The sequence below is a fragment of a genome, unplaced genomic scaffold (genome assembly GCF_019419815.1).
Source record: "Pyrus x bretschneideri cultivar Hongxiangsu unplaced genomic scaffold, Pyrus_bretschneideri_v1 Contig33, whole genome shotgun sequence".
Taxonomy (NCBI): Eukaryota; Viridiplantae; Streptophyta; class Magnoliopsida; order Rosales; family Rosaceae; genus Pyrus; species Pyrus x bretschneideri.
Window position 1 is genome coordinate 559378 of NW_025999646.1, and position 25178 is coordinate 584555.

At 34.3% G+C, this 25178-nt stretch overlaps 1 protein-coding gene and 1 long non-coding RNA gene across 2 annotated transcripts; both read right to left on the reverse strand.

Annotated features, from left to right (window-relative positions):
- Positions 1-314: 314 nt before the first annotated feature.
- On the reverse strand, positions 315-7173 carry LOC103951332 (ABC transporter B family member 9-like). Its single transcript, XM_009362684.2, has 12 exons — positions 6753-7173; positions 6061-6115; positions 5793-5968; positions 4528-4749; positions 4182-4420; positions 3483-4008; positions 3102-3375; positions 2347-3013; positions 2043-2271; positions 1694-1960; positions 1342-1605; positions 315-1134 (listed from the first exon to the last, which is right to left on the reverse strand). The coding sequence occupies exons 1-12, from the start codon at positions 7020-7022 to the stop codon at positions 487-489; spliced, it is 3837 nt and encodes a 1278-aa protein (XP_009360959.2). The 5' UTR covers positions 7023-7173; the 3' UTR covers positions 315-486.
- Positions 7174-15749: 8576 nt separating this feature from the next.
- LOC103950471 lies at positions 15750-17182 on the reverse strand. Its single transcript, XR_667680.2, has 2 exons — positions 16157-17182; positions 15750-16007 (listed from the first exon to the last, which is right to left on the reverse strand). It is a non-coding gene; the product is annotated as an uncharacterized LOC103950471 (long non-coding RNA).
- Between the last annotated feature and the right edge of the window lie 7996 nt (positions 17183-25178).

The following is a 25178-nucleotide window of genomic DNA, read 5'->3' on the forward strand; positions in this document are numbered from 1 at the left end:
ATGAGACTGTGATGATAAAGTCCTAAAATAATTTGGAATCAACTAAATTTAAAATTAATGGTCCAGAGATGAGTTATATGGAGATAATGTTTGATTAAGTTACCAAACCAAATTTGAGTTTAGGGAACTAATATAACTTATTTATTTTTTCAAATGAAATGTTTTATTTATTTATTGTCAATAATAGGTATTATCCATTGAAGACGGGCCATATTTGAGAATTGAGATGCAAATTCTACTAATGCAAGTCTTTCTCGACAGTTAAGTTGGTGCTTATCGTCACTAAAAAATGAAGAAATATTAAAAAAATCAAGTGTGAAAAATGCTCTAATTTTACCAATGACTACGCGATTAATTACTAAACTCATGTCAAAACACAAACTTAAACATCTTTAGCTTACAGTTTCTGCAATCGCACATCCATCCACTGCAATGTGTGGCTAACGGATGCAATACCACACATGGTTGTCTAAGTTCTTTATCTTTTTATGTGTTTGAGCTGGAATGAAGTGCCACCAAAGAAGCATAAGCCCCGTCAGTAATCTTCATTAGAAAATCATGGTTTCCCTTCTCCGCAATCACGCCATTCATCACCACCGCAATTATGTCTGCTCCTTTTATCGTGCTAAGGCGGTGCGCAACCACAACTGTTGTTTTGTTCACCATTACCCTGTCCAATGCGCCTTGCACTTTGCGTTCGGACTCTGCATCCAGTGCACTTGTAGCTTCATCAAGTAGAAGGATTTTCGGGTCCTTGAGTATAGCCCTTGCAATGACGATTCTTTGCTTCTGACCTCCTGAAAGCTGAACCCCTCGTTCACCTACTGAGGTGTTGTAGCCTTGAGGCAATGAAGATATGACATTGTGCACGTTAGCTGCTGTGGTCACTGCTATGATCTCTTCCTCGGTAACATCTCCTGGCTTTCCGTATGCAATGTTGGCACGAATGGATTCGTTGAAGAGAACTGGTTCTTGGCCAACCAACCCTATCTGCTGCCTCAGCCAGTTTAGCTTGAACTTTTGGATTTCTACTCCATCTAGTAGCACGCGACCTGAATCAGGATCGTAAAATCTCTCTATGAGGCCTATTACCGTTGACTTCCCGCTGCCACTCTCTCCAACCAAAGCAACAGTCTGCTGATGGAATTTTAAGCTAAGTATGCATATATATAACACAAGGGAAAAGATTTCCACACACCCTGTTTACTTTTTCCCCTTGATTCTCCTTTAATTTATTAAATTCAAATGCCAAAACAGCAGTGTTGCAGAAACCAGTTCCTGTAACTTAAATGCAAATAAACAAAACAGAGAGACTCAAAACAAACTGGTGGTGGTAATTACCTTTCCGGAGGGCATCTTCAAACAAATGTCTCTGAGTATCTGCACATCCGGGCGCGTAGGATACTTAAAGTTGACATGATCAAGCTCGATTTCTCCAATTAAAAGTGATAACTCTAGGCCTTCATCATTGCTCGAGTCAATCTTAGGCTTGCTGTCGAGAATTCGAAATATCGAAGCTGCTGAGTCCTTGGCTTTGTTGGAGTCAGGAGCCATGCTAGTAGTTTGTGAGACCCCCATTGCACTGATTGTTATAGCGAAGAAAACCTACGAAAAAAATGATTCGTTAAAGTAGAAGCACTTTGTCGAAGAAGTTAAGGAGTAACTTAAGGAACAAGAACAACAAAAATCTTACCTTGAATACTTGTTCAAATGTAGCTTGACCATGTTTCACAAAAATAGCTCCAATATAGAAAACCAACGCGTTTATGCAGAACATTATGAAGAATGAAAAGCCAAAACCCGAACCACTTACTACTCCTAACCGTACTCCTTGTTTCAATGGACCCTCACACTTCTTCTCATACGCCTCCATCACCTTCTTCTCAGAACAAAATGATGCAACCGTTCGGATGCTACCAATCGCATCGTTTGCCACTTGACTGGCTTCTTCATACATAAGCTGCAGATATTCGAAATGTTACAATTACATTCAACAAATTTTTTATTTGAAAAAATAAAAACTCTTGGGGCAAGACTCTCACCTTGGCATCTGCACTAAACCCCTTAAGAAATTTTGCCTGAAGTGTTCCTTGCAGAAGCATCAACGGCGAAGCAGCTAAAACTATGAGCGTCAGTTTCCAGTTAGCTGTGAAACCTATAACCAGCCCAGCCATGATTGTTGCTATGTTCTGCACAATCAACGCTAAGGCGTCACCAACAAGACTCTTAATGGTTAAAGCATCCGTAGATAACCTTGCACCAATGGCACCGCTGAAAGAACACAAGATTTATGTTGAAATATTGAGAGTTCATAGCTCGCCAAAATTACTATTGCTTTTAACGTACCTTGAATTTGCAGGGTCATCAAACCAACTGACTTGCTGGTGCACAACCTTCTGGAATGACAAGGCACGGATTCGCTCCACCAATTTCCCACCTGCAACTCCAAAGAAGAAATTTTGCACAGGAACCACCAACAGACCAGCACAACCTAAACCTACATAAACTAACGCCCATTTTCTAGAATCGTGCCTTAGTTCATTGGGCGGTTCGTAGAACATTCCAATGGCTTTCGAAAGTAGTAAGCCAAAGATAGGGAAAAGTACTCCATGCCCTGCTGCAGCAATGGCTCCTAGAAGCAAAACTGGAACCTCGGGTTTGTTAAGGGCGGCCAGCTTTTGGATTGAAACTGTTTTGCGCCTTTCGGGATCAACCTTAGGTCTGTCATGATCGTCCTCGTGTCCTACTTCATTCTCTTGGACATCAATTGGACCGGGAATGCCAAAGCCAACAGTGAATGACTGCCGGCTACCTGATGAGCCTTTGCTTATAGACCTTCTCATTGATAATCTTCGGCTCCCAGAGCTGAGCATGGTCCTATCTATATCTAAGCTGGTCTGCACTCTATTCGGATCAGAGGTTTGTGCTCTGTTGTCCACTTTCGATCCTTCTTGCAGGCGGATTAGTTGGCTATAAGCCCCTTCCGGATCTTTGGTCAACTCCTCATGAGTCCCTATACTCAATCCAACGGAAACGTTAGGCTAAGGATCAAGTTTGTCGAAAATTGAGAATGATAGTGTAGGCACGCATATTGTAATTACCTTTTTCCACAATTTTTCCTCTGTGCACCACTGCAATGCAGTCAACATTCCTAATAGCTGTTAAGCGATGCGCAACAACTATGGTTGTGCAATTTGACATCAAGTTCACCAGTGCATCTTGAACAATCTTTTCAGACTCAGCATCCAGAGCGCTTGTTGCTTCATCAAGAAGAAGAATTCTCGGGTTCTTCAGAATGGCTCTTGCAATTGCAATTCTTTGCTTTTGTCCACCAGATAGAGATGTCCCATGCTCACCTACCATTGTGTCGATCCCCTGTAAAGTAAAGCAGGATTTCATATTACAGATACCAAACTCCGAAAAAAAAGGTCAAAGCAGAACTTTATAAGATTATGAAAAACTGCATAAAAAAGTCGGTTTACCTGGGGTAGCTTATCAATGAATTTTGCTGCATTTGCGAGCTCAGTTGCTCTTCTAATCTCCTCATCAGTTGCATCATGCTTCCCATATTTTATGTTCTCCCTTATAGTTGTTGTAAAGAGATTCGGTTCCTGACTAACCAGCCCGATCTTCTCCCTTATCGCTTTAAGCTGCAACTTCTTCAAGTCCACGCCATCTATAAGTACTTCACCAGCTTCTGGATCATAAAATCTTTCAACTAGCCCGATCACTGTCGACTTCCCGCTTCCACTCTGCCCAACCAAGGCAGTGGATGTGCCACTTGGAACATATAATGAGAACTCAGCAAAGATCTGCACGTCTGGTCTGGCAGGGTACCTGAAATATACGTCTTTGAGTTCGACATCACCTTTAACATCTTGCAATACAATTCCACTTGTATCGTAGGGATCGATAGTTGGATTTCGGCTGATGGTCTCAAACATTTTATATGCAGCAGCTTTCCCTGATGTGAAAGCATTCAAAGACGGTGATGCCTGACCTAGTGACCTAATCGAACAAGTCACAATCAAAATGTATCAGGAAGTGAAAAATGTCATCATCTAAATTCACGAAAACATTTACGAAAGATATTTAAGCATGCACACTGAACATGGTTCTATACAATGCACAATATAATATATCATGACATTACCGAATCAGGAACCGGTATATATACTTACATTCCACCAGTCATGAGTGCAAATATAACATTGATAACTTGGCCTCCATTATATCCATGTTTGATGATCATTTTGGATCCATACCATACTGCAAGCGCGTATGAGCAGAAGATGACAAGCATAAATATTCCGAGTCCAAGCCCTGTGACTAACCCTTGATTAACCATAGTATTGTAAGCAACTTTTAGCTTCTGGTTGTACTGTTCAATTGCTTGCTTCTCCCCAGTGAAAGACGCAACCTGAAACACATTTTTATTTTTCACACATTAATTAATTAAGATATATAATGTAATTAGTTATGAACTCTGAAGAGTTCAATTAAAGAGGTTTAGCATCAAGGCCTTACTGTTCTAATGGAACCAACTGTTTGTTCTACTATATTGCCAGCTTCTGCATAAGCAGACTGTCCGCGGGACGACATTCTCGACATGATAGTAGCCATGACTGCCCCAGCAACGACAATGGCAGGAATGGTGGCCAGCAATACAACAGTGAGCCGCCACCCTTTGACAAAAGCAATCACAAACCCACCAAGAAAAGTAGAACAAAGTTGTATAAACTTCCCCACCTGCCACAAATTAACAAACCATTCTATAAATACATACATATATGCATGTCAAAGTGAAGACCAAGTGAAACCACAAGTAAGAAGACTTCTTCACAACAAACCCTTCAAATTAAACTCCCTTTCATTGTTAGAAATACTTAAAGCACTAATTTGAACCGAGAAATAAACCTGCAGACTCAACTATTACCACGCCATTGCACTACAAATGACGGGTTTTCCTCAAAAGTTTGGAGTTTTAAGTGTTTTTCCCTAACATTATAGGGTGTCGACAGGGACCAAACTAATTAAATTATAAATAACCAAAGATTATTAAAAAAAAAATAATAAGGCCCTCAAAACTTCATTCTTTAGTAAATTATGCTGCTAACATTTTTCAGTTAGATTACATTGCCTTGAGACGTTGTGACGTATATGTTGGATTTTAGTATTTTAGGGTTGTTCTGTTTGATTTCTTGATTTGAAAATGTTGAGGAAGAAGGAATGAACGAGCTGATTGAGCATCAACCTAAGCAATCACACACTATAAGGTTGTGGCTTATGTTTAAGGTTATGTATTTTTGTGTAAAGGTTGCTGCTCAGTCATTGGAGAGCTCAGTGTAAAACATTGTCTTACATCATTGCCACTAGATCCAATCTAAGCCACACACAATACAATCTATAAGGACGTGACACTTGACTAAATCTAAGACATATAACTGATACATAGATGGGTTGAATCTAGACCCTTACGCTTGTTCTAATGGCTTAAGTAGACCATTGTAACTTGAATCAAACAATCAGAACCAATTTACATTCCAACAGTGTAAATCAGACAAAGAAAAAAAAAAAGCTGCAGCAACTTGCGCATGGAAGTTGAAGCTTGCAGCACAATCTCAGGCGCAATTTAGGCATTTTGTCAGACTGTTGGAGAACAAATTTAAGGACCTTTGACCCAACTGTCTTCAATTAAAAGTTAAAAATTAATTAGGTGACTAAAAACGGTTAAGTATATTAATTAGCAGTTAAGCCAAAAAACAAAGTAGCTTAATTAGTAAGTTAATTACCTTTTCCCCCATGGCTTCTTGAATAAGAATGGTGTCCCCAGACATCCTGCTAATGATCTCTCCAGTGCTAATTTCAGTGTCAAAGAAGCCAATGTCCTGCCTTAGGATTGCCTTCATGTACTTGCCTCTAATTCTAGCAGCTTGCCTTTCTCCTGTCACCATCCAACATGCCACCTCTGCAAATTCACACAAACAATTTAATCAACCTACTGGTGTAATTAAACAAAGATTAAACCCAATTAACAAATTTAGAATTATTGAGACTTACGTAGAAGTGCTGCAGCTCCAGTGCCAATGGCCAAGTACACAAACTTTAGAGACACCTGCAACAAAACAAAAAAATTGAGAAAAAATGACTTGGAAAGAAGTAACCTAGAAAAAGTGGTTTTGTTTGATGCCGTATTCACATGTTTTGGTCGCCATGATTTTTGGCTTAATGTGATTGAAAGAAATATATATTTTTCTTTTTATGGTAAAAAAAAGAAAAAAAAAAAAAAAAGATAGATAGAACTAGAAGAATAGGGCCCCTTTGAATTTTTTCGAAACGCAAAGAAAGCCGTACACTCTTTGAGTTCTAATGATTTTCAGTGTTTTGAGAAATAAATATAATCTTTTACCAAAAAAAAGATAAAATGATATATAACCTTTACCCAAAAAAAAGAGAAATAAACCTCCATTTCTGTTCCAATTAAACAAGAAAAGAAGAAGAAAAAACCACCAAGAATCTTAATGTTCTTGTAATCAAGAATACGAATGCATGTTGTATATAAATGTATATATGTACCTGCCATTCAATACTACGATCCGGTGGTATTTCTTCACTTGAAAGTTAGAGGTTTTAGTTCGAATCTCATGGATAGCAAATTCGATACTAAATTAAGCTGCCCATTATATGGCTTAGTAGAACTTCCCGTCCCTTAGTGTAAAAATATCGATGCATTAAAAAAAATGTATACGTACCTTAGATATCATGGGAACGATGTGACCAGGATCGGTGGAACCAAAGGTGTTGATAAGATTACCAAACACAAGAGTCATGAGCGGCTTCGACAGTCCATTCCCCACAGCAGATATCGTTCCAACGATCATCAACGCAACGTCCAAACGGTCTGCAAACGAGAAGAGCTTATAGAAGGCGACTTTCTGCTTTTCTTGATCTGCTTTCTCTTGTGACCCATTATTAGTATTAACTTCTGCGTTGCCTTCCCCTTCTCCTCTTCCTCCTTCCATGGCAGTTGCCCTAACTCGAAGAAGACGATTTCTCTGTCTCTAGGGCTCTCTCTCTAGAGCAGATGACCGCTCTCCTTTGTTGTTGTTTGATGAGGAGAATTGTGCAGGAGCACAAGTGAGATATCAACTTTTTTGTGTGCCCGATGTGCTTTATGGTGTGGTGTTGTGAGATGGAAAAGGAAAAAAAGTGTAAAACAAGGACAATTGATTAGGATATCTCCAAGCGAATGAGGGTCAGCGGGTTCGTTTTAACCCTCTGGTGTTCCAAGAAATTAATGTTTTAATGAATAATGAAGGACCATATTTCTTATCATCTATAACCGAGGGTCAAGGATCAAACATAATTTATTGTTTAAATTTAAAAACTACAACATATATATTTCAAGTCAAATGTGAAAGGTTTTATTTAGAGTATTAAAAAAAAAAAAAAAAGAAGTGAAGAAATGAACTTTGGAAACATGTCTATAATAGTGGGTGGGAGACTCCCAGATCAGTCATATGAGAGATTTGAGCAAGCAAACATGCCTATAAAAGGAACACCCCAACATTGAACTAACCATACCTTTGGCGTATAATTAAATATTTTATAAAAAAATTTGGCCCAAAAAAAAAAAATTCAAATCACGGTAACTGACGTTAGCTATCTGTTGGTTTCAAATTTATGCCCCGACCTGTGGCTAGCCAGTTGGCTATTTGGCTCTTTTTTGTCCTGTGGGGCCCACGAGCCATTTGGCCTAGCTCTTGGTTGGAGATGGCCTTAGTTAAGGAGGGTTTGGTGTCTGGATGCAACATATACATCAGAGTCCTACTAATCAGCTGCTGCGTAGATTTTACCTTTTCCTCACACTACGGCTCCTTTCTCTCATTTCCTCTCTCTATTTAATGTTTTTTTTTTTCGTAAAATAGTTTAATTTTAATTAAATTTAACAAGAATTATTATTGTTAGCAAAAAAAAAAAAAAAAAGTCACTTATTAGTACGGTCTAGTGGTATTTCTCTTCACTTGTAAGTAAGAAGTCTTATATTTGATTCTCGCCAAAGGCGAAGTTGAACTACATCATTATGACACTATTCTGGTTCACGGTTTCTCTTGGCTATATGGTTCATCCGGGGGAGGGATCGAGCTTCAAGAAATAGTGAATGGTCTTATCAATACACAAATGTATGACTCCCGAGGAATTTTAATTGCACTTATATTCATCACTGTAGGAATTGGGTTCAAGCTTTCCCCAACCCCTTCTCATCCATGGACTCCTGACATATACGAAGGAGTGTGGTTCGTTCGATAAATTCCTACCTCTCTATCTCTGAGATGTTTGGATTTTTCAAAAAACCCATTGTAATTTGTAAGACTTAGCCCACTCCCCCATCCCGTTAGTGTGGAAACTATCGTTTGTTCAAAAAAAAAAAAATATTATTATTTTTTGTATATTTTTCTTGCCAAATAAGATAAAGGGAATCGAACATGCTGGACGGTGCATACTGATTCTTTTTGTATAATAATAATAATAATATATATAAAGCCAACAAGTCTAATGAATAGTGTTTTTTGGTGTCACAAGCTTCACCAAAAATAAGTGGACAGAAATGCCCCTTAAACAAAAAACTTCAAAAGCAACCCAAAATAATGCATCAAATGTGGTAGGGGTATTTTTGTCATTTTAACAGTATTTTTTTAATAATTAATTTTTTTTGTACATTTTTTTTAATTAGTACCTCGTAATATGCTAGCAATAATGTGATTCTATCAGTTATTCATTAAATATTATTTTCTCTGTTTCTAAACACGTTCAAAACATCTTGATAGGCGTGTAATGTCGGTTATAAAAAAATCTTTCGCACATGCATAATAATGTGATTAAATTAGTTGTCAAATGATTGTTTTTTTTTTTTTTTGAACAAATGATATTATCTATCTTAAGGGGTTTCTTCTAACATGATCTAAGATTATTCATTTACTTCCAATATTTGACTTTCCTTTTGTCAATTCACGCATATAAATACATTTAAAACGTATAAGTCGTGTATAGCATGTCGTGATTCAAAAAATGCTTTCTACACGCGCATGCATGAAGGCTAATTTTTGTATAATATAAAAAGGGTTGCTAGCAAACTCTTCGACTTCATTAAATTTAAACAAAACAAAAAACTAATTCAAAATCAGATTTTTGAGGGGAAAAAAAACGACTTCGGCTATTGGATTCCGTTTGAATGAGCTTCAAACTGTTAGGATTTGTGATTAAAAAAAAAAAAAGGCAGGAAGAAAGGGACAGAGTGTATGGAAAAGGAACAGAAAAGGATCTGGCCTTCATATGTGGCCAGATAATGAGAAATGTGCATCATTAATTATGTGGATCCTTCACAACATAGTAACTGTCAAAGGGAGACTCAAGACCATTTGGCTTAGTAACAAAATTAAAAACAACATAATAGTTAGCAAGTTTTCGCATTACATATATTTGTATATATGATATTGAGAAGAGGAAATCGAACTAAGACTCTGATGCAATTTTTTAGTTTTATAATAGGAAGAATAATCATTTCATTACTAGGAAAATAATTGGATCGTTTGATAATGAACAAAGAAACATGAGCGATTCTTTTTTAATGATGTAATGAAGAAATCAACATGAGTGGTCTTCTTCAATCGAAGCATTGAAGCAGCAACCTGAGCTACGAGCTTCTTCTAATTAGCAAGTTAGTGTCTCGATACTATATTTGTAAAAGCAGCTGATACCTGTATATAGTTTTAGTCATATTAAATAGGAACTTAGGACGGAAAGTAAATCACATACGTAATATTTTTTTTTAATTGGTACTGGACTACGTGAATCTCACTAATTCCGTCACCATATCTTATCCGAACAATGTAGCTGCAATCAAAATACTGTATGGAACAAAAAAAAAAATAAAAAACAAAAATCAAAATATACTGTAAGTCTGTAACGTCGTCTTCAACGCACACCACCTGCTTACAAAAGTTCAGAAATTCATTGGTAGATTTGCCATTATTGCTCTTAGATTCAGAGTCACAAGCATCAGCATGCACCCTTTTCTAGAAGAGCTTCACATTTGAATTTTCTACACTATATATATTTAGAGGAGTGTATTGAATTGGGATTTTGAAGGATTTTAATTATTTTAATGATATTAGGGGGTATTCAATAAGAATTTTAAGTGATTCTATGAAATTCAAGGTGTATTCAATTAGAATTTTAAGATAGTTTCTTAAAATCATTAGAAATCCGGTTGTATTCAATTAGGATTTTAAAGAAGTTTATAACATTCCAAGTGTATTCAATTAGAAATGGATTTTAAAGAATTTGAGAAAGTTAAGGAATTAGAGGGAATTAGAGAGATTTCGTAGCGTATTTTAAGCATCCACAAAGGAAAATTTTATTTGAATTCATATAACCTCTTTCTATACCCAACTTACTCTTTACACCCATATTAATTTTAATGAAACTACCAATATCTCTTTAGACCCATATTTACTACCTAAACTACCCTTACAAACCCAATTCAATTTGTAATTTATCTTACACCCATTTAAAAAAAATAAAAAGCCAAAATCAATGCATTTTCTACGCATTCTCTCCTTCCAACAGTTGCTTTTGATGAAGTCTTCATCAACCTCTACAACATTGTTCTCAATAAATCTCATATTACCTTGCGTGACGATGTATGTTGCATATGAATTTGAGTTTTTATGTTTTGATGATATAAAGACTTATAAGTTATAACCTATAAGCATATATTGCTAGATGAATTGAAGGAAGTAGAGGAAATTAAAAGATGTACACGCACACTTATGAATGAGAAGACCACTTCCTTTGCCTACGAAATAATACTGAACACTAGAAAGAGGACAATCGATTGTCTTGTAAATGAAGCAAAGCTGACCAGAGGCCAAAAAGAACAAAAGAATAGGGAAACTTGCACAAGCAGTAGAGTCATAACGTTATATATGACATATAAAACAATAATTCAATTCTTGCATAAATCCATTCGTACTTAATTGAAGGTTCCAAAACTTCAAGATTAACGTCTACTTATAAAAAAATGTTTGCTTTTTCTCTATGGGAGAGTCTTAGGGTTTTTGCCAGAACAAAACGTACAAGAAAAATGACGTGATAGTTAGAGTTTGATAATTGGGGGTGGCTTTACTGATAAATCTTATTTTTCTTGTTAATTTTATTTTGTACCTGATGATAATTATGCAATAGTGTAATAAAGAAATTTCACTTTTTAACATTTAAGTTGGGTGTGGAAAGAGGTTAGATGGGTTCAAATAAAATTTTCCATCCACAAATCTCACCTCTCTCCATGAGATTTGGAGGAAATTGAATCAAAATTTTACATGAAATCTCTACAAATAGAGGGTGTATTCAATGAGAAATTTGAGAGATTTTAATGAATTTATAAATCCATGGATTTTTACGAAGTTCAATTGATTTGTAGAGATTCCATGTAAAATTTTGATTCAATTCCCTCGAAATCTCTTGGGAAGAGATGAGATTTGTGGATGCTCAAAATACATCATGATATCTCTCAAATTCCCTCTAATTCCTCAACTTTTTCAAATTCTTTAAGGGGGGTTGTATTCAATTGGGATTTTGAGGGATTTTAATTCTTTTCATGAATCTAGGGGTATTCAATCAAGAGTTTAAGTGATTCTCTGAAATTCAATGTGTATTCAATCATAATTTTAAGATAGTTTATTAAAATCCTTAGAAATCCGGGTGTATTCAATTAGAATTTTAAAGAAGTTTATAACATTACAGGTGTATTCAATTAGAATTCCAATTTAAAGAATTTGGAAAAGTTGAGGAATTAGAGGGAATTGGAGAGATTTTGTAGTGTATTTTAAGTATTCACAAATCTCACATTTTTCTATGAGATTTCGAGGGAATTGAATCAAAATTTTTCATAGAATCTCTACAAATCAGTTAAACTCTATAAAAATCCATTAAAATCTCTCAAATTTCCAATTGAATACACCCCCTAAAATTAAATTCTAATTGAATACACTTGAAATGTTATAAACTTATTAGTATGGTCTAGTGGTATTTCTCTTCGCTTGTAAGTGAGAAGTCTTAGATTCGATTCTCGTCAAAGGCAAAGTTGAATTACATCATTATGACAGACCCATTGTAATTTGTAAGACTTAGCCCACTCTCCCATCCCGTTAGTGTGGAAACTATTGTTTTTTCAAAAAAAAAAAAAAAAAAAAAGAAGAATTTTTATTATTTTTTGTATATTTTTCTTGACAAATAATAAAGTTAGTGGATTAAATAGTTAATGTTAAGATAAAGGGAATCGAACATGCTGGACGGTGCATACCGATTATTTTTGTATAATAATATATATAGGGAACTGTTATTAACACTCCAAAAATCTCATTCTACACTCCTCATGAGTGTATCTTTCTTTCTAATTATAGAAAGTTTGTAGTGCAAAATGAGATTTTTGAAGTGCCAATAACAATTCTCTATATATAAAGCCAACAAGTCTAATGAATAGTGTTTTTTGGTGTCACAAGCTTCACCAAAAATAATTGGACAAAAATGCCCCTTAAACAAAAAACTTCAAAAGCAACCCAAAATAATGCATCAAATGCGGTAGGGGTATTTTTGTCATTTTAACAGTGTTTTTTTTAATAACTATTTTTTTTTTGTACAATTTTTTTTTTTAAATTAGTACCTCACAACAGCCTAGCAATAAGGTGATTCTATCAGTTATTCATTAAATATATTTTCTCTATTTTTAAACACGCTCAAAACATCTTGATAATATTGGTTATAAAAAATGTTTTTCGCACGTGCATAATAATGTGATTTAATTAGTTGTCAAATGATTGTTTTTTTTTTTTTTTGAATAAACGATATTATCTATCTTAAGGGGTTTCTTCTAACATGATCTAAGATTATTCATTTACTTCCAATATTTGACTTTCCTTTTGTCAATTCACACATATAAATACATTTAAAACGTATAAATCGTGTATAGCATGCCGTGATTCAAAAAATACCTTCTATACGCGCGTGCATGAAGGTAGTTTTTGTATAATATAAAAAGGGTTGTCAGCAAACTCTTCGACTTCACTAAATTTAAACAAAAAAAAAAAAGAAAACTAATTCAAAATCAAATTTTTGAGGGAAAAAAAACGACTTTGGCTATTGGATTCCGTTTGACTGAGCTTCAAACTGTTAGGATTTGTGATTAAAAAAAAAGGCAGGAAGAAAGGGACATAGTGTATGGAAAAGGAACAGAAAAGGATCTGGCTATCATATGTTGCCAGATAATGAGAAATCTGCATCATTAATTATGTGGATTCTTCACAACATAGTAACTGTCAAAGGGAGACTCAAGACCATTTGGATTAGTAGTAACAAAATTAAGAACAACATAATAATTAGCAAGTTTTCGCATTACATATATTTGTATAGATGATATTGAGGAGAGGAAATCGAACTAAGACTCTGATGCAATTTTTTTGTTTTATAATAGGAAGAATAATCATTTCATTACTAGGACAACAATTAGATCGTTTGATAATGAACAAAGAAACATGAGCGATTCTTCGTCAACGATGTAATGAAGAAATCAACGTGAGTGATTCTTCTTCAATCGAAGCATTGAAGCAGCAACCTGAGCTACATATGCTTCTTCTAATTAGCAAGTTAGTGTCTCGATACTATATTTGTAAAAGCAATTGATACCTGTATATAGTTTTAGTCATATTAAATAGGAACTTAGGAAGGAAAGTGAATCACATGCGTAATTTTTTTTTTTTTTTTTAATTGGTACTAGACTACGTGAATCTCACTAATTCCGTCACCATATCTTATCCGAACAATGTAGCTATAATCAAAATACTGTATGGAACCAAAAAAAAAAAATCAAAATATACTGTAAGTCTGTGACGTCGTCTTCAACGCACACCATTTGCTTACAAAAGTTTAGAAATTTATTGGTTGATTTGCCATTATTGCTCTTAGATTCACGGTCACAAGCATCAGCATGCACCCTTTTCTAGAAGAGCTTCACATTTTAATGTTCTACACTCTATATATTTAGGGGAGTGTATTGAATTGAGATTTTGAGGGATTTTAATTCTTTTAATGAATTTAGGGGTATTCAATCAAGATTTTAAGTGATTTTCTGAAATTTAAGATGTATTCAATTAGAATTTTAAGATAGTTTCTTAAAATCCTTAGAAATTCGGGTGTATTCAATTAAGATTTTAAAGAAGTTTAAAACATTTCAGGTGTATTCAATTAGAAATTGATTTTAAAGAATTTGAGAAAGTTGAGGAATTAGAGGGAATTTGAGAGATTTCGTAGTGTATTTTAAGCATTCACAAAGGAAAATTTTATTTGAACTCATATAACCTCTTTCTACACCCAACTTACTATTTACATCCATATTAATTTTAATGAAACTACCAATATCACTTTAGACCCATATTTACTACCTAAACTACCCTTACAAACCCAATTCAATTTGTAATTTATCTTACACCCATTTTTTTTTTTTAAAAAAAGCCAAAATTAATGCATTTTCTATGTATTCTCTCCTTCCAAGAGTTGCTTTTGATGGAGTCTTCATGAACCTCTACAACATTGTTCTCAATAAATCTCAAGTTACACTAGTACAAAAAATACTTTGGGTGACGTAGGTCCTTCGTCGCGCAAAGTCCAAAAAACGTCACGCAAAAATTTGCGTGACGAACCTTCGTCGCGCGACAGGGGTCGCGCCACGCCTGTGAAAGAAGGTTTTGCGCGACGAAGAAGTTACATGCGTCACGCAAAGTGGGTTGGCGTGACGAAGGTGTGCGTCACGCAAAGTTGGTTTGCGTGACGAAGGTGTGCGTCACGCAAAGTGGGTTTGCGTGACGAAGGTGTGCGTCACTCAAAGTGGGTTGGCGTGACGAAGGTCTGGGTCATGCAAAGTGGGTTTGCGTGACGTAGTTGTGCGTCACGCAAAGTGGGTTTGCGTGACTCAAAAACACTTTGAGTGACACATACCAACGTCACGCAAACCCACTTTGCGTGACCTATGGAACTTCTTCGTCGCGCAAACTTTTTATGTTTTTAATTTTTTTGAGAAAAATATTTTTGATTTATTAATATATTTGATTTAATTTTTAATAAATATTGTAATTATTCTAAACAATAAACAATAAACCAAGAAAAAATTTAATTATAAACCATATATATGAAAATGTGCATACAAGATGTCTAAACAAAAAAAGAAAAAACTACAACAAGTGACTAGGTTTGAAAACTACTGGGTATCAGGTAGGTGAGGTGGCTGGGAGGTCGAAGGTGGAGTAAGATCAGGTGCTGGCAGCTGGATTTGGAGACCAGACACCGCTAAGATACGTGCACTCAGAAATGGGCCGCGAAGAGAACTGTGCAGGATCGACAAAGTCTAGAACAACCTGAAAATTTACAAAAGTTAAATTTACAGCCAAAGAAGCAATTATTTACTGAATTATAAAAGAAAAATCTTCACAAAATAGTGTCTAGTTTTACAAATAAATGGAACCCAAATTAAAAAACTAAGAGATTGAAAGATTAACTGATTAAGAAAAAAAGGCATGAATCCTGCCAAAAAAGATGCAAAATTTTTGCATTGGCAAATGATTCATAATCTACAAATGATATCTTAAACAGAACACATTAATCCAAGTCAAAAGTTCCCAAATTTAAATCAACCAATATGAACAAAATATAAAATATGGTTCATTGTTTCTCTTTGCATTTTAAATCACATGGTGTTTCCCAATATACTATTGTCTTAACATTTCTTATACTCGTGCATTAGATAAAAAATGATACCATGCTAAAATTACATGGACTGCTTTATCAAGGTTTAAGGAAGCAACCCCAAATCATAGTATCTACATATTTTTTTTCAGATTATCTAAAACACTTAAGCAAAACCATCACTTCTCAATGAAGCCATGTGAGGCGAGCACCTGAATCGACAATGAAGAAACAAAGAAATCAATCTTCGATCACCAAACAAAGATTCAAACCCAGAGCTGTGTAATTCTTCAAAAAAAATTGACAGAATTGATGAAAAAATTGACAGAATTGATTGAAGAAAGTGCGAAAATTATTAAACCTGATCTTCTGGACGCGATGCAGTGGTGAGAAATCACATCAACCAGCAACCAATCGTGCATCCATAATCTTCCAATACGCAAGAAATCGAAATAACAATGGAGCTCCAAAAATCACACGAAACATAATTTAAAGTTGTGAATCAACAAAACACATAATTCTGAATAGATCTGCTTGTCTAATAACAAATCAAATTGACAGCAGCAATTCTTTGTTCTACGTTCTTCCGATGATGATCGGGCAATACTGTTGTTAATGTAGATAAAGGTAAAGGACACAAACCTATAACAACTAATTCAAATATATCCCTTCAATCTATAGACTAATTCAACGATCTGCTCTTCCTGGATATCTAGGGAAAGGAATAACATCTCTAATGTTGTCAATACCAGTAGCAAACAGAACCATTCGTTCAAATCCTAAACCAAAACCACAATGTTTGACAGCCCCGAAGCGCAGCAAGTCAATGTACCACTCATATGGCTCAGCAGCAAATATAAAATCTTTTGCAACACATAAATGGAAACACCAAGTCATCCAACACCATCCAAAACCATAAAACAACACAGCAACGACACCAAAATTAAAAAATAAATAAATCCCACAGATTGGACTTTCACACTATAGAAAACGTAACTTTCACAATATTAAAAAATACAATTTGTTCCAGAGAGAGGGAAGACAAATCTGGGTTAAAGATTTGGGGATCAAGGTTGCGAAGAGGAGAGATGAGCAAGAGGGAAGAGATAGAGGAGAGAGGAAGAGGATAGATAAGCAAAACCGAAAGTCTGCAATTTAACCAAAACCGAAAAGAGGTGTACGGAAGAGGAAGAGGAAGAGGAGAGAGGAAGAGGAAGAGTATAAGAGCAAAACCGAAGAGATAGAGGAGAGAGGAAGAGGAAGAGGAAGAGTACAAGAGGTCTGAAAAGAGGTGTACGGAAAAATTGAAAAAAAACGCCTATTTTCGGCTATGGACCGCCAAAATTATCAATTTGCGTGACGTAGGTATACAATTTGACGTCACGCAAAGTGGTTTTGCGCGACGATAAAAGCGTCGCACAAGGTTTTTTTTTTTTTTTTTTTAAAGTATTAAAAAAATTACCAAAAATGTGACTTTACTCCTTTCAAGTTCAATTTTTATTTCACATAAACACCACAATAATATATTATTCTAAAAAAAACCCATAATAATTTTTTTTACATATATATCATTCAATTTCTTAAGTGTTATAAGTAGAAATTAAATAAATTAAAATCTACTTAGTAAATACATATACCATTGCACTTGATGGGAAACACATTGTACGAAACTAGTTTCAACGATCCAACCGTCAAACTTGTTTGTATATGCTTCGAGATGACGTGCGTGAGTCATGAGGGGTGGAGGGTGATTAAGTTGAGAACCAGAGGCGTATTCTTAACACATCAAAGTCGTACTTCTTCTTTAGCTACTGTTTCACTACGCCGGATCGAAAGTAAGTATGCGCGTAGTTAGTGAAGGGGCAGAGAGAAGAGATGGGAGCGATAGATGCCTGACTCGGTCAATAGCTTTAGGGAAGGGTCCGATCTATGCATCAATCCATTTCTTAAGTTATCAGATGTGAATGAAAGCATACCCGAATTCTGATCTCAACGAAATGCATAAAAAGAGAGGCATTTATAAATTGCGTAAGAGATCATCGATTAGATTTCTTCCTTGTCGACCCACGAGGTCGCCCTTAACACCTCAACCGCGCCAAAAATAGGAAAAAAAAAACATTTAGAGATCAAGTAACGTGACAAAACTTTTCGACGGTTATAAATGAAAAATAACGATTTAACGGTAGTTTTAACTCCGATTTTGATGATTTTTTACAGCTACACTCCTTGACCGTATATAAATACAATGAACTAATTCGATCGTCAATTTAATGTATTTACACAAGTGGATACCACAAAATCTTATGTTATACTTAATGAAAGTATTAATAAACTCTAAGTGTTAGTAAATCTACCATTTTTATGGGAAACACATTGTACGAAACTAATTTCAACGATCCAACCGTCAAACTTGTTTGTATATGCTTCGAGATCGCATACGCCAAAAATAGGAAAAAAAAACATTTAGAGATCAAGTAACGCGACAAAACTTTTCGACGGTTATAAATGAAAAATAACGATTTAACGGTAGTTTTAACTCCGATTTTGGTGATTTTTTACAGCTACACTCCTTGATCATATATGAATACAATGAACTAATTCGATCGTCAATTTAAAATATTTACGCTAGTGGATACCACAAAATCTTATGTTATACTTAATGAAAGTATAAATAAATTCCAAAAGTGTTAGCGAATCTATCGTTTTGATGGGATACAGATTGTTGGAAACTAATTTCAACGATCAAACCGTCAAACTTGTTTGTATATGCGTGGAGATCGTATACGTAAAAAATCACAAAAAACAAACGTTCGGAGATCAAGTAACGGGACAAAACATTTGGACGGTTAAAAACGAAAAAGCATGATTCAACGGTAGTTTTAACTCCGATTTTAGTGATTTTTTACAGCTACACTCCTTGATCCTATATGAATACAATGAACTAATTCGATCGTCAATTTAAAATATTTACGCTAGTGGATACCACAAAATTTTATGTTATACTTAATGAAAGTATAAATAAATTCCAAAAGTGTTAGCGAATCTATCGTTTTGATGGGATACAGATTGTTGGAAACTAATTTCAACGATCGAACCGTCAAACTTGTTTGTATATGCGTGGAGATCGTATACGTAAAAAATCACAAAAAACAAACGTTCGGAGATCAAGTAATGGGACAAAACATTTGGACGGTTAAAAACGAAAAAGCATGATTCAACGGTAGTTTTAACTCCGATTTTGGTGATTTTTTACAGCTACACTCCTTGATCCTATATGAATACAATGAACTAATTCGATCGTCAATTTAAAATATTTACGCTAGTGGATACCACAAAATCTTATGTTATACTTAATGAAAGTATAAATAAATTCCAAAAGTGTTAGCAAATCTATCGTTTTGATGGGATACGGATTGTTGGAAACTAATTTCAACGATCGAACCGTAAAACTTGTTTGTATATGCGTGGAGATCGTATACGTAAAAAATCACAAAAAACAAACGTTCTGAGATCAAGTAACGGGACAAAACATTTGGACGGTTAAAAACGAAAAATCATGATTCAACGGTAGTTTTAACTCCGATTTTAGTGATTTTTTACAGCTACACTCCTTGATCCTATATGAATACAATGAACTAAATGCTGATCGTCAATTTCTTTCCACTATCGAAACCTAATCTATGAACCGCAAACTACAACACATAACTATGCATTCCCAAACTGTCCAAAAAATGGGACAATTCAATAATTAATTGGACCGCAAGCATGCTTTTGCATCCATGCACAAAATCCAACTAACTCTCAAACGGGAAACTAAGCTTTTCTTGAAAAAAAAAGTGTACGAACTTAAGTTGTATTAACTTCGTACAACACAAAACAATTTTGTAATTGATGTACAAAAATATGTGCATACAAATAAATTAAATCACAATAATTAGTGAAACTAAATAAAATAGATACAAAATATTAATCCTTGTAAACTATAATGTTGATGGCCTTAGTTTTTATTTGTTTATACTAATTATATCATAGAATATACATATTCTAGTTAGTTACACTCGAGTAATTTTGGTGGTGAGATAAATGTACTGTTAGAATATGAACACAAGTGTAAGTGTATTTTGGCTAGATATTGGTTTTAAAAAATCTTATTGAAAGATGTTTTGGTTGTCTTCAAGTTTACAAAGGATTGAGACTAAAAATGAATCCTAAATTACTTACTTGCGTGACGCAAGACTTTGCAGTTTCTACCACCCAAGACTTTGCGTGACGCATATGGCGTCGCGCAAAACAGCTTTGCGCGATGCAAGTGCACGTACGTCGCGCAAAGCTGTTTTGCGTGACGTCACATACGTCACGCAAAGATGTTTTGCGCGACGTACGTGCACTTGCGTCGCGCAAAGCTGTTTTGCGCGACTCATGTAGCCCTGCGTCACGCAAAGTCAACAGAAAAAGCGGTAAACCTTACTTGCTTTAGCGCCAAAATCTTGCGGGACGCACAAAACGTCGCGCAAATGGCCTTTGCGCGACGAAGATTGGCGTCGCCCAATACCGTTTTGCGCGACGCAAGGGTACATACGTCGCGCAAAACGGTATTGCGCGACGCCAATCTTCGTCGCGCAAAGTGCAGTCGCGCAAAGGCCATTTGCGCGACGTGTTTTGTTTAGCGTCATGCAAACATACTTTGCGCGACGCATTTAGCTCCGTCGCGCAAGTTTTCGTCGCGCAAACATGTTTTTGTACTAGTGTTACCTTGCGTGACGATGTATGTTGCATATGAATTTGAGTTTTTTATGCTTTGATGATATGAAGACGTCTAAATTATAACCTATAAGCATATATTGCTAGATGAATTGAAGGAAATAGAGGAAATTAAAAGACCTACACGCACACTTATGAATGAGAAGGCCACTTCCTTTGCCTACAAAATAATACTGAACACCAAAAAGAGGACAATCGATTGTCTTGTAAATGAAGCAAAGCTGACCAGAGGCCAAAATAACAAAAGAATAGGGAAACTTGCACAAGTAGCAGAGTCATAACGTTATATATGACATATAAATTAATAATTCAATTCTTGCATAAATCCATTCATACTTAATTGAAGGTTCCAAAACTTCAAGATTAACGTCCACTTATAAAAAAAAAGTTTGCTTTTTCTCTATGGGAGAGTTGTAGGGTTTTCGTCAGAACAAAACGTAGAAGAAAAATGACGTGATAGTTAGGGTTTGATTATTGGGGGTGGGTTTACTGATGAATCTTATTTATCTTGTTAATTTTATTTTGTACTTGATGAAAATTATGCAATATGGTAATAAAGAAATTTCACATTTAACATTTAAGTTGTGTGTGGAAAGAGGTTAGATGGGTTCAAATAAAAATTTCCATCCAGAAGTCTCACATCTCTCCATGAGATTTGGAAGGAATTGAATAAAAATTTTACATGAAATCTCTACAAATAGAGGGTGTATTCAATTGAAATTTTGAGAGATTTTAATGGATTTATAAATCCATGGATTTTACGAAGTTTAATTGATTTGTAGAGATTCTATGTAAAATTTTGATTCAATTCACTCAAAATCTCTTGGGAAGATGTGAGATTTGTGGATGCTCAAAATACACTATGAAATCTCTCCAATTCCCTCAAATTCCTCAACTTTTTCAAATTCTTAATTAAATTCTAATTGAATACACTTGGAATGTTATAAACTTTTTTAAAATCCTAATTGAATACACCCGAATTTCTAAAGATTTTCATAAACCATCTTAAAATCCTGATTGAATGCATATTTGAATTTTAGAGAATCACTTAAATTCCTAATTGAATAGCCCTAGATTCATTAAAAGAATTAAAATCCCTCAAATCCCAATTGAATACACCCCTTTCTCCATAAAAATTCATGGATTTAAAAATTCCTCAAATTCTTAATTGAATACACCCCCTTAATCTTCTAGATGATTTGCAACACAACTAGTTCTTGGCTAGATTAAAATATCGAAACGGAATGTCCATAATCGAAACGGGATGTCAAAGTAATGTATCCCTTATCCATGAAATGTTGGCAAAATTTTGGCAATTTCGATGTCATGAGTATAATATCGTCGAATATCTCCAAATTAGGGAGATTATGATGGAAATATCGGTTTAATATCTGGGGCATTTCGAAATAGTTCCATCAAAATTTGGTTAAATTTTGATTCATCTTGTAGAATAAATTGGAGAACATGGATGATTTTATGGGTAAGTATTCAATAGTCTAGATTATTGGATAATTCGGCCTTAAATCTATTAGATTCGCCTGTAAGCAAAAATAATATTTCCTTAATTAATTATAATCGTTCATTTTCAGTACTATTGAGTAGTCCGGACTAATGAGAGTTCGGTTTTATATTTACTAAATTGGCAAGTAAGTAAAAACAATCTTCAAATAGGGCATCGTAAATGAAACTAGACTTGCCTCAAATCAAGCAAATAAATTTCCGCTAAATTAAAGGAGCATGCCAAACCAATCTATGATCCACATCGTTAGCTTCTCGTCTCCATTGATGCAACACTTTCGTATGTATATATAATCATAGATTCTTACTAGCTCCTAGTAACTTCCTAGCACAGAAGTGTGATCCATGGTATTTAGAATATACCGTACCACACCCAATAAATGACCATAAAGATAGGCTCAAAATTAACGACACACAAACTCCACCACTTCCCTAGGAGTCTTCATGCAGCTGGTGTAATACTAAAAGAACTCTTTTAAACGTGATACGCTTCATAGATTTTTTTTCTCACCTTACAATTTATTATTAATCTTTTTATAATATTATAAAATACTATATAAAAATCATGAAATAACAGAAAATCCATATAGACTTAAAGAGTCACACTTTTGATCCCTTCGCATTTCCCGTAACATACATCCACCGCAATTTTCGCCATTACCGCCACAAAATTGACTTGATCTGTATGATGTTTAATTCAGCTGAACCGATAAAAGATGATAAAAAAACTAAATAAATATAAAAATAAACCTACAACTTCGTTAATTCTAACTGTATTCATTATTGCGGTGCTATCAGTTCCCATTGCATGCACCAGAATATACGTTCTAGCTCCATATTAATTTCATGTGTAATAGTATGTTACATATAACTAATTATATTTTTTTTTCAAAAGATAATAATAGAAGTAATAACTATTATTTTTAAAACTAAAAATATTATTTACACTAAAGGAGAGGGGGTGGGCTTAGCCTCACAATAGCTAGCAATAATGTGGTTAAAGTCCACCTGTAGCGAGAATCGAACCTAAGACATCTCACTTACAAGTGAAGATGAATATCATTAGACTACAGTACTAAGTGGTTATTAATTATTAATTAAGTATGTATACAATTCTATATCACCAATTTTTTCTAGTAGAATGATAAATCTTTAATAGGTTAAATAGTTAGTTTTGTAAAGGAGAGAAAAATTGGTTGAGATCAAACTTGCACCCACTGCGATAAATCGCCATTTGCGAAAAATAAAAAAGAGAGGGTGATAAATTTGAAACTTACAAAACACATGCATATTCAATATGTTTTTCATGTTTTTTAATTGACTTGTTTCAACGTGTGTTTTTTATTTTTTTTATATTTATTTTAAGGATAACACTTGCATTATTACTCCTTTATTAGGGTATGAGTTCATTATTCTATTTGCAAATAACTATCTTCATAATAAAACTTTTATGATCCAAAGCATTTAATCTCTTGTTTTCATTTAAAGATTATCCCTAAAAAAATTCTTCGAATTGGAGATCGTTTAGTCATCCAAATGTATAAAATAAACTAATGGTGTAGGTACCAAATAACATATTCATGATAAATGTTGATTTCTTTGATACATTTAGATGATTAAATAATATCTAATTCGAATGATTTTTTGTATAGATGCTCTTCAAATGAATATTAAGAGGTTGAACGATTTCAATTATGAGTTTTTTTACAATGAAGATAAGTTATTTTCAACTGAGAGAATGATATCATCCTCCATAGAGGAAATGCAAGGGTTATCCTTTTTAAAATGAATTTTATTTCGACTTCATTTCACTCCAAATTTTTTTTCTTTTCATATACGTGTCTTCTAAGGGAAAACATGTTAATTGTTAGGCCATCACTTTCTTAATTTAGACGACAGGACTTCGAACCTCGACATCAAGTAGTTAATAAAAAAAACCGTACTACTGTATATTTCCTAAAACACAAATTCGTACTGGATATAAAAACGCTAATTATCTATATATATATATATATATATATATATATATATATATATAAAGGGAGCATCTTAAAATGGTGAAACATTCAAAATACCATAAATTGCCTTCTAAGATTTTCATAAATTACAATTGAACAAAAAGAAGCTAAAATATTTAACCATATTTTTATTTTGAATGAATTTAATATTTAAAATTATAGAAAAAAAAAACCTCCCACGTTAGTGGATGGTTTCACGTCTTTAATTCATTTTTTTTAATATGTAAATTAATTATTTAAATAAAAAAATATATAAAAAGGCCAATTGCCACACGCGTATGCGTGTGGCAAGAGGCTAGTATTAGTATTTATTTTAGCACCAAATTACGTTATGTTTGGTTGGACAAATTCGTTTGGATGTGCTTTTAAAATGACTAAAAGCGTTTTGGTGAAAATGTTTTTGGAACCAATTCTTAGGAAAAATGCAAGTAAATCCTAGAAAAACACTTAAAGTGCTTCCTGGAAGAAGCACATAACTGGTGCTTCTTGCAGAAAGTACTTAAAGTGCTTTTGGAACCCAAAAACATTTTCTCTAAAAGTGCTTTCAATCATTTTAAAAACACATCGGTCAAATTTAGAAGAATATATGATCATAAATTTTGTTTGGCAACTTTGGTTTAGTTATGGCAAACCTACTACAACACTTCTCACAACTTTTCTACGGTCCAACAAGACTTTAGCGTATGGTAAGTTGGTAACACTTAATTTGCCATACATTTTAAAGATATCAAATCCCAAGTTTATTAAACAATTTAAAACATAAAATTATTGTTGAAAAATATACTCTCTCTTTTTATGAACAAAATATGACACCTAATTTGCCACTTCAAAACCAAATCTGAGTCCATTTGCAACTTCAATTGTATGGTATTTCACACCGGACCATATATTGTTCGTTTTACTCTTATAAATTGGGATCAAACTATTATAAGTTGAAAATTTTGAGTTTAACATTGGAAACAGTTGTAGACAACTATTAAATTCACATCACTGCAACAAAAGTGCTATAAAATTCAGTTTCGGAAACTGGATTTCTGTATCACACATCCTTTTTCTTCTCATTCACGCTCCTATTCATTTGTGTTC

What these genes read in the sequence shown, in the direction of transcription:
- LOC103951332 (XM_009362684.2), bottom strand. Translation starts at nt 7,022, where the DNA reads ATGGAAGGAGGAAGAGGAGAAGGGGAAGGCAACGCAGAAGTTAATACT. An exon ending in GCACTCATGACTGGTGGAAT is followed by an intron (nt 4,009 to 4,181) that starts GTAAGTATATAT and finishes TTGTTCGATTAG; the next exon opens with GTCACTAGGTCAGGCATCAC. An exon ending in CATTTGAACAAGTATTCAAG is followed by an intron (nt 1,606 to 1,693) that starts GTAAGATTTTTG and finishes TTTTTTTCGTAG; the next exon opens with GTTTTCTTCGCTATAACAAT.